The following is a 10357-nucleotide window of genomic DNA, read 5'->3' on the forward strand; positions in this document are numbered from 1 at the left end:
GCCCAGCCCCGACGCCCCGACGCCGCTGCCTGCTCTGCCGCCCCAGCCTCCCGCTCCACTGCGCCGCCCCGCCGGGCGCTGAGCTCATGGGGAGGAGCCCCGCCCGGCCCCGCCTGCCTGCCTGCCTGCCTGCCTGCCTGCCTGCCTTCCCTCCAGGCCAGCCGGCCCCGGGACGCCCCGCCGGGGTTGGGTTGGGTTGGGTTGGGTTGGGTTGGGATGGGATGGGATGGGATGGGTTGAGTTGGGTTGGGATGGGATGGGTTGAGTTGGGTTGGGATGGGATGGGATGGGTTAAGTTGAGTTGGGTTGGGATGGGATGGGATGGGTTGGGTTAAGTTGGGTTGGGTTGGGATGGGATGGGATGGGTTGGGTTGGGATGGGATGGGTTAAGTTGAGTTGGGTTGGGATGGGTTGGGTTGGGTTAAGTTGGAGGGGGTCGGGGTGGACGTCCTCCGGGGGCCGGGGCGTCCTCCAGCCGGCGGCGCCTGCATCAAGCGAGCCCGGGGCCACCCTGCGCCTTTGCCCTTTGGAGAGGCGCCGCGCCTTTTACGCCCCAGAAGCGAAGCCCCAAGCCCGAGCTGGCTTCTCTCCAGAGTCGAAGAAGAGTCGTGCCGTTTGTGCATGGGAGGTCTCGTCAGAAATGCGAGCATGCTATCATGTTGTGGCAGGCAGCTGGTTAGTTGGGGCTGTCGGTAACTGTCAGATCAGGAGGATCTGGGCGGATGTAACCATAGCCTGGGTGCGGCAGCGGAAGGTTTTGCCTCGGATTTGCCTCTCTTTAGATGCGCTTCCCCCCCCCCCCGTCCATAAAACTCGACAATAAGCCCCCATGCAGAGTTTTGAGAATTCGGACGGGGGAAATGTGCATCTAGGGAGCGGCGAATCCGAGGCAAAACCTCCCGTGCGTAAATGGGGTTGGTTTTTAGATGCCGACTTTCTCTACCCCTTAAGGAAGACTCAGACCGGCTTACACTCACCTTCCCTTCCTCTCTCACAACAGACCCCCTGTGAGGCAGGGGGCGGGGGGCGGAGAGAACGGTGACTAGCCCAAGGACACCCAGCTGGCTTCATGTGGCGGAGTGGGGGAATCAAACCCGGCTCTCCAGATTAGAGCCCGCCACTCCAAACCACTACACCACGCCAGCTCTCAAAGCTTCTTCCCACGGATGCAGGCTGCATGTGGAGGAGTGGGAAATTCAGCCTGGTTCTCCAGATTAGAGTCAGCCGCTCATGTGGAGGAGCCCGGAATCAAACCCGGTACATTAGAGAACGCCGCTCTTAACCACTACACCCTGCTGGCTCTCCTGCAAATTGATGGATGTGATTAATGCAGAAGAGATCTATTTTCACAACGAATCCACATTGGGATTGTTTTATTTCCTATTGGAAACCTGATTGGAAAGCTTGCTTAATTCGATCTTTATAGGACAGGGAGATTCAAAAGTCTCCCCCCACCCCACGCACACACACACCACGCTGCACGAAAATGTCAGGCACTAATTCCCACCCGCAGGAGGAGGAGGTGGCGGCAGAGCCTCCGAACAGGAGGATGGACCGCACCAAGAAGGTCGGACCAGAACCAACGGGTTGAAATTAAATCAAAAGAGTTTCCATCTAGACATTAGGAAGAATTTCCTAACAGAGCGGTTCCTCAGTGAAACAGGCTTCCTCGAGAGGTGGTAAGCTCTCCTTCCCTGGAGGTTTTTAAGGAGAGGTTAGATGGCCCTCTGTCAGCAATGCTGATTCTATGACCTTAAGCAGATGATGAGAGGGAGGGCATCTTGGCCATCTTCTGGTCACTGGGGGTGTGGGGGCAAGGTAGTTGTGAATTTCCTGCATTGTGCAGGGGTTGGACTGGATGACCCTGGTGGTCCCTTCCAACTCTATGATTCGAAGACTGCAGGAGGCAGATTCCAGCTTATAATGTTCCTTCTCACCAAAAACTCCTTGCAAGCAGAAAACTAGCAGAAGAAAGGGTCTGCCCTCTCTCTTTGCTTGCAGTGCTTTATTTCTTTTTGTAGGGAAGTTCTTTTTAACTGACAATATTACATTAAAATAGGACATACGATAGGTAGTAGGTATACATTATAGTGCAACAATACAATTAGTTTTAAGATCAGTAAACAGTGTTGTGTCGTAGTGCCATTCGAGTGTCTGATTAACATCTGGGAGACCCAGGTTTGAATCCCCACTCTAACATTGAAGCTTGCCAGTCCCATACTCTCAGTCTGACCTACCTCACAGGGTTAATGTGAGGATAAAATGGAGGAGAGGAGGCTGGTGTAAGCTGCTTTGGGTCCCCACTAGGGAGCAATTAAAGTGAGGTATAAATGAAGTAAAAAGTAAATTAAAAGGAGAAAGTTTCTGGTGGCAAATAGGGACACATAATTAACAAAAGTGAAGTTTTGAATATATCTGACCCCAAAGAGCACTTGTACATTGGCAGGGATTTTTTGAGCCCTGGGGGGAGTATTCCAAAGGGTAAAGCCCTCCCACCCTCCTAGGCTGAAGTGGTGAAGTCCCTTGTGTGGCTTCTTCTCTGGCATGCTTGGAGAATGAAAGAGGGGGGTAATCGATCTCTGGGCTCATTGGTCACGCCCGTGGGTTCTCTGCCTGGGAGGATATCGACTCCAGCGAGGTGTGGTTAATATAGTGGGCAACGTTTGTGGGAAGTGGTTGAATTGGCCCTGCAGCTGGAGATTAGGAAGTCACAGCTGGAGCTGGCTGAGGACAGATGTTGCAGGCTGAAGGCGGAGGGAGAAGCCCTGGGAGAGATCGGGAGGATTTGCTCCGTAGTCTGAGTGTCTGTGGACCACTCTCCAAAGGGACCAGGAGGGTGTTTGGCTACAAAGGGGTCTTGAGCCCAGCCGTGCCCAAAAGCCCCCCCCCAAACAAGAGTGCCACAGCCCCCCCTGTCGGCAGGCCTTCTGGGCAGCCCCCACCCCAACTTCTTGCAGATGTACCATTTCAGGCTTTGGGAAGAGCGGGAAAAGAGAATCGCAGCCCCCCTAAAAAGGCTGACCTCCGGTTGGATACATTTCAGACTGAACTGCAAACAAATGGGATTTCGAAGGATTTGTTGTGGGAACATTCTTGTACTTCACAATTACCAGCAATATGAATAGAACTAAACATAGCTTGATATAGGTGTGTGTATGTGTAACCAGCATCCTCAAACGGGGCCACTGCTCCTTAATGATCTATTGAACACATGAAGCTGCCTTATACTGAATCAGACCCTTGGTCCATCAAAGTCAGTATTGTCTACTCAGACCGGCAGCAACTCTCCAGGGTCTCAGGCGGAGGTCTTTCACATCATCTTCTTGCCTAGTCCCTTTAACTGGAGATGCTGGGATTGAACCTAAGACCTTCTGCATGCCATGCAGATGCTCCTCCACTGAGCCACAGCCCCTCCCCCTCTATTGCCCCCAATTGCTCCCAGCTTTCTCAGCCACCCCCTGCCTGTCCTGGGCCTGTGTGGCACCCCCCCCCCAATACATCCCTCAAGGGTCCTTTCTGGAAATCCTGCCCCTCCCCATTCCAGAGAGCTCAACCTCCAGTGGAGTTAGGTGGGGCTGAAAGAGAGCCAACACTTTTCTTACCCCAAAGGTAAAAAGGTAAAGGTCCCCTGTGCAAGCACCGGGTCATTCCTGACCCATGGGGTGATGTCACATCCTGACATTTCCAAGGAAGACTTTGTTTGCAGGGTGGTTTGCCAGTGCCTTCCCCAGTCATCTTCCCCTTACCCCCAGCAAGCTGGGTCCTCATTTCACCGACCTTGGAAGGCTACCTGAAACCGACTTCCATCGGGATCAAACTCAGGTCGTGAGCAGAGCTTTTGACTGCAGTACTGCAGCTTAACACTCTGCGCCATGGGGCTCCTTTTTTACCCCTACACATGTTGAATTGTTGAAGATTACTAAATGGATGGTGTTATCACCTCTTGCAAATGGTCCCTGTGTTTATTTTGTCTACTCTTCAGTTTGGCATAGAAATGTCCCAGCTGGACCACTTGCATATCTTGGCCTTTTAAACCCACAGTTCACCATCACCATTCCCCCCCCCCCTTTGGTGCATACATATATGTCTGAGAATTCACTTCATGCATCTGATGAAGTCCTCAAAATCCAATGCTTCAACAAATCCCTGAAGGTGCCACAAGGCTCCTCTGTTTATTTGTTGTTGCTCTAATTTGAAGACTGTCAAAGTGTGTGCCACCCTGGGGTTTGTTGGTCGAGGCTGGGATGGTTGCGGCTGGCCACTGTTAAACTGCAGAATTCATGCCCGCAGTCTCAAGGAACTAAAGCAAAAATGTCCCCCTTTCAGCCCTGTGTACCAAATTTTAGTTTTCAATCCAGCAATTTCCAAAATTGCCATCCGTGAACATTTAAGGGGTGGGGTGTGCCATCTTGAGGAACATAGAAGAACAGCAGTGGCATCCCTTTTTATATGTGTGTGTGTGTGTGTGTGTAAAGTGCCGTCAAATCTCAGCCAATTTATGGCAACCCAGTGGGGTTTTCATGGCAAGAGACTAACAGAGGTGGTTTGCCAGTGCCTGCCTCTGTGTAGCAGCCCTGGTATTCCTTGAAGGTCTCCCATCCAAATACAAACCAGGGCCCACCCTGCTTAGCTTCTGAGATCTGATGAGATCAGGCTAGCCTGGGCCATCCAGGTCACGGGCCTCCCTTTTAAAAAGTATTTTGTTTTCTATCAAGTCACATCCAACATATGGGAACACTGTACCCCTTGTATTCCTTGGAGGTCTGCCATCCAAATACTTGCCAGGGTCGAGGCTGAGAGTGTGTGGCTGGCCCCAGGTCACCCAGCAAGTTACACGGCAGAGTGGGGATTCCAACTTTTTTATTGGGACCCACTTACTTTAACAATATTGTTCACATGGCCAATTCAGCCTTGAACAATGTCGCACTGAGATCAAAATTAAAAAGGGGGGGGGGAGGAACTATCTGAATAGCCCATAAGGCAATTAGTATTTTTTAATTTTAATTGACTGGGAAAGAAATTTGGCTACTGCCAATGTAATATTAAAATCCACCCCTGCTAAAAGAACCCTCAGATTATCCAGTTTAGAGTCAGATTCCCAAATAAAAGGCTTTATCCATCTGTTTCTAGCCTCGTTGAGCAAGTCACAGCTAAACAGGGAATGCTGAGGAGTGTCTATTTGGCCAGAACCACATTGACATACTCTCTCACAGTATGGTACCCTATTTAAACGACCTATTAACCCCCCTGATGGAATGGCATTTAGTCTAGCCAACATAAATAGTCGTCTGAATCGTGGGATTATTGGGACCCACTAAATCAATACTACATAGAGAGCTGCCTTTCTGGTTCTCCAGACTTTGGTTTCCAACTGCGGCCCCCACAGTTCTATTTAAACCATAGGAATATAAGAAGATGCTGGATCAGAACCATAGTCCGTCTCGCCCTGAATCCTGTTTCCCACAGTGACCAATCAGATGCTTCAGAAGGCCTGCAAAAGGAGGAAAAGACGTCAAATCCTTTCCCCTGTGGTTGCCCCCAAGCAACTGACATTCAGAGGCAGACTGCTTCTAAACCTGGAGGTTCCATTCAGCTGTTATTGCTAACAGCCATTGGTGTATCTCCCTTCTTCCAGGCATTTAACCTCTTTTAAAGCCAGCTCAGCAAGCACCCCTCATCATATCATGTGGCAGGGAGTTCCACAAGTATGCATTGGGTGAAGAAATATTTTGTTCCTTTTGCAGGTACCAAATAAGTCCACTCAGCTCTGCCCTATCCCATTTTTGTCCTTGCCCCTACAGCTAACCAAACTGGGCAATTTTGCTCTGATTTAACACTTTTTATTACATTTCTTAGCTCAGACCAGAGATGACATGGTTTAACATGGGTTTAGGGCTTACCAAGACCAGAGCTTCAACATCCTGCCATAAATCCTTGACACTGTGGAATGGAGCGGCATCTGAACATGAAGCTTTCCCCTCCCAACTAACAGTGGCATCCAAAGCAAAGTTATACACTTCTAAATACTGGCATCAATGGGTTTAGAAGGGTATAACTGATTAGGGTGGTCCTATAAGAGGAAGACCCAGCATGAGAGATGGTTTGACTTAATAGAGGAAGCCACAGCCCTCTGTTTGCAAGACCTGAGCAAGGCTAATAGGACATTTTGGAGGACTTTGATTCATAGGGTCGGAAGCGACTTGACGGCACTTAACACACACACATACGTAACTGTGGTTACTTAAGTTGAAGGAGCGATTCTAAGGCAGCCAGGGTCTGGAATTAACAGCAATCACAAGGATATCTTTCAAAACAAAACAGAACTGGGGATCTTACGGTGGTACAGAAGGGGAGAAAACCACCTACCACTAAGAATGAAAAAGAATTAAAAGTCTTTTTAGAAAACATATACAATTACATGAGAGAAATATATACACTAGGATACACGTGAATCCAATAACTACTTGCAAGAAGACATGAATGAGAAAAATACAACAGAACCAAATGATATCACTGAAGGTCAGACACCCATAAAAAAAAACCCTGGAGGCCAGATGAATAACATTTATTGCAACCTGTTGCCAATGAGCTGAATGCCTCAAAAAATGTTCACTAATGATTGTTCGCATTCATATCTTCTTGCAAGTAGTAGTTATTGGATTCACTTGTATCCTGGTGCATTTATTTCTCTCAAGTAACAGGATATGTTTTCTAAATAGACTTTTAACTGGTTCTTGTAGGTTATCCTGGCTGTGTAACCGCGGTTACACAGCCCGGATAACCTACAAGAACCAATAAACTCTGACCGTGAAAGCCTTCAACAAGACTTTTAACTCTTTTTCATCACCAGTAAGAAGGTGAGTTCCCCCCTCCTCCCTTCTGTACTTCTTCACAGGTTGTTTTGAAGTGTTGCCTTGTCTTTTATCTTGGTCCGGCTGTCCCCCCCTTAAATCTTCATATACTGGAAGAGCCCAGGTATAAATCTTGTACTGCTAAATCGAACAGAAGTTCTGTAGTGATCAGAAGACACAGTTAAACAAATAGCTATTCCCTTTCATGCATTTTTATAATGCAGGGGACAGGCAACCTTCACAAGTGTCCTATTGAGAACAAAAAGTTGCTGCTGTGAAAACACCCTTGTGGCAGGACCATATTTACTTGTAAGGAAGCCTCCCTGCTTTCCACGGGATGGAACTTGCTCCCCCGTCAGCGTGCCTAGGATTGCAACTGCAGACAAGGGAAAGAAGGATCCGACTGTAGAGCTTAACTGCTGGCAGACAGGATCAGAACAGGGTTGGCCCAAAGCATTTTGCATTTTACCACCCTGATCAGCAGTCCCTCAAATTGCTCCTCAGGATCCCCCCTCCCGGGGATGGTGTGGTTGGACTGGTTTCTGGGTCAGAATGACCATTCAGACAGAGCCTATGTCAATGAATTCCAGAGAGGAATAACAGCAACTATGCTTTTTGTCCAAATCTAGCATCTGGAAGATGCAAATTATATTTTGGCAATATCCAGAACTGGCATGTTGCTGCTTATCTTTACAAATCAGCTTAGGGGCCAAAGAAGTTAATTTATTCAGGGGCTGCCAGGCAAGGATCCATCCATGGTCTGTCCCGGTTAGATCCCAGATCAAATGTGCTTTACCTCTGGTGTCGCCTCTGTCCATCAAGCCATGGGAGGAGAGGAGAAAAATCCATATTCCCAAGGGAAAGGTCCCGAAGGACAACTTCGGCCATGGTCCACACGTCTTGGCTGGCAGGCGGCACGGCTCCCGAGGAGACAGTGGCCGCTGGTGTAATAAGCAGGGCTGGGGACATGGTTGCCCTCCTTCGGGCTTTCATAAAAAGGCTGGAGAGAAGAGTCCGGAAGGCACTTGCCACATGCCGGGGATGTGGGACGTGGCTGGGAGGGCGGCAGGTCAGCATGGTTGGCCTCCTGAGGCAGTTGAAAGACGCTTGAAGGGAGGAGGGGGCCTTTGATGCTTCCCTGGCCAAAGGGCCGGTGGCATTCCGCATGAGCACAGGGCCACCGAGACACAGACCGAAGAGACATGGACAGGGAGGCGATGCGGTTAATGGCCCGGCGCAAGGTGGCGATCTTGGAGAGGCGCTTGCCCCCCAGGTCATGCTTGAGGGCCAGTCGAAGGGCGTTGAAGGCTTGGTTGTAGTCCAGGATCCTCTTGCGCTCGCGGATGTTGGCAGCCATGCGCCGGGCCTTGGAGCGCATAGGCCTGGCCTTGCGCTTCTGCTTGGCTTCCTCCGTGCTGCTGCTTGGGGCGACCTTGGCCTTGCTGGGCTGCAGGAAACGGGCCTTCCATGCCGGTGTGCTGTGCAGCTCTCCTCCGCCGCCATGGAGCTCCTGGGGCTGGCTTGCACCTCTCTCCGGAGCCGAGCTGGGCATGGCGCAGTCAAGCGCTTCCCTGCGATGCTGTCAACCCTGCGCAGAGCTTTGCCCGGCAATTCCAGGAGGCAGCCTCTGCCTCAGACCTCTGCAAGGCTGAATCGCAATTGTTCCCTGTGGAGTCTTGTTGCAGGTCCCTTTTATGACCTGCCTCCAGGTATCCTGGGCTAGGCCCTGGCTCACGGGAAGGAGCAGGCGTGGCCAGCAGGCCGAGCCTTTCCCCAGCTGTACTTCTGCACAGAGGGCAACCGCATGCCTTTAGTTGCGCCTTCCACTCCAACTCTCGGAAGGAGGGGGGGGAGAGAGGAGGAAAGGGCCGTAAGGCTGGGGAGTCAACCCAAATGGAGAAAATAGAAGGGTCACAGAGCGACAGGATTATTTCATGCAACATCTTGGTGCAGATTGCATGATGCATAACAAGAGAGAGTTGTGGCTGTAGCGCATGTCAACATGACGGTGCACAAATCGTTTGCCACAACAGATTTGTTTGATCTGGAACAGGGATATTGAACTCAATTGTTACAAGGGCCGGATATGACATAAATGTCACTTGGTCAGGCTTGGTCATGCCTCGCCAGCCCAGATAGATAGTGGTGTGTGTGTGTGTTTGTGGCTGCCTCAGCAGGCTTGTGGGCCGGATGAGAGCTTTCAAGGGGCCAGATCTGGTCCACCACGGGTCTTTATATTTGACACCCCTGATCTGGAAGATGTCACAAAACGCTTTTGTTGCCGGGCTCTGGCAGACTCAGACTGCTTTCTGGCATTTGTCACCCAGAAGAATGTTGGTTTTCTTGTAAGGAAAGGGGGCTGACTGATATGTTTTATAGCGTATTGAGGTGGTTAAGAGTGGTGGTTTGGAGCGGTGGACTCTGATCTGGAGAACCGGGTTTGATTCCCCACTCCTCCACATGAGCGGCGGAGGCTAATCTGGGGAACTGGATTTGTTTCCCCACTCCTACACACGAAGCCAGCTGGGTGACCTTGGGCTAGTCACAGTTCTCTCAGCCCCCCTACCTCACAGGGTGTCGATTGTGGGGAGGGGAGGGGAAGGTGATTGTAAGCCGGGTTGAGTCTCCCTTAAGTGGTAGAGAAAGTCGGCATATAAAAACCAACTCTTCTTCTTCCTTCTTCCTTCTTTCTTCTTCTTCTTCTGCACAGGTCGTGAAGCTAAAAAGCAAGCACGTCCACCGAGAGTGTGAATCTCCAAACAACTTCGCTCCGTCTCTGACAGTGTACGACACCATGACCCACAGAAGCTCACAAGGAGTCTCTGACAGGCATGACCATTCCCAATTGTTCATCCCTGACATCCAGCACTCAGAGATATACTGCTCCTGCACATGGAGGTTCCGTTTAACAAATCCTCTTTTTTAGCCACATGTTGTGGAAGTGTGTGTTAGGAGCCCCGTGGTGCAGAGTGTTAAGCTGCAGTACTGCAGTCAAAAGCTCTGCTCACGACCTGAGTTCGATCCCGACGGAAGTCGGTTTCAGGTAGCCGGCTCAAGATCGACTTAGCTTTCCATCCTTCCAAGGTTGGTGAAATGAGGACCCAGCTTGCTGGGGGTAAAGGGAAGATGACTGGGGAAGGCACTGGCAAACCACCCCGCAAACAAAGTCTGCCTTGGAAATGTTAGGATGTGACATCACCCCATGGGTCAGGAATGACCCGGTGCTTGCACAGGGGACCTTTACCTTACCTTTATGGAAGTGTGAATCCTGCAGTCATGGCACGCAAAGAAGAACTTCATTTGTTTCATACCTGGAGGATTCCCCACTCCTCTACATGAGTGGTGGATTCTAATCTGGTCAACCAGGTTGGTTTCCCCACTCCTACACATGAAGCCAGCTGGGTGACCTTGGGCAGTCCCCAGTTTAGTCTCTGCTGGGGAAAAAAGCCCTCGATGTCTCTCCTTGCAGGGGTGATTCTGCACCCTCTTTGTGCCCACTTCTTTTT

The 10357-nt window shown here is 50.5% G+C and overlaps 1 protein-coding gene across 1 annotated transcript; it reads right to left on the reverse strand.

Annotated features, from left to right (window-relative positions):
* Positions 1–7668: 7668 nt before the first annotated feature.
* BHLHA9 (basic helix-loop-helix family member a9) lies at positions 7669–8403 on the reverse strand. The gene has a single exon (XM_056864910.1). It carries the CDS (start codon positions 8401–8403, stop codon positions 7669–7671), a length of 735 nt encoding a protein of 244 aa, XP_056720888.1.
* Positions 8404–10357: the final 1954 nt, after the last annotated feature.

The sequence above is a fragment of the Euleptes europaea genome, chromosome 19, assembly GCF_029931775.1.
Source record: "Euleptes europaea isolate rEulEur1 chromosome 19, rEulEur1.hap1, whole genome shotgun sequence".
In the NCBI taxonomy this organism is placed as follows: domain Eukaryota; kingdom Metazoa; phylum Chordata; class Lepidosauria; order Squamata; family Sphaerodactylidae; genus Euleptes; species Euleptes europaea.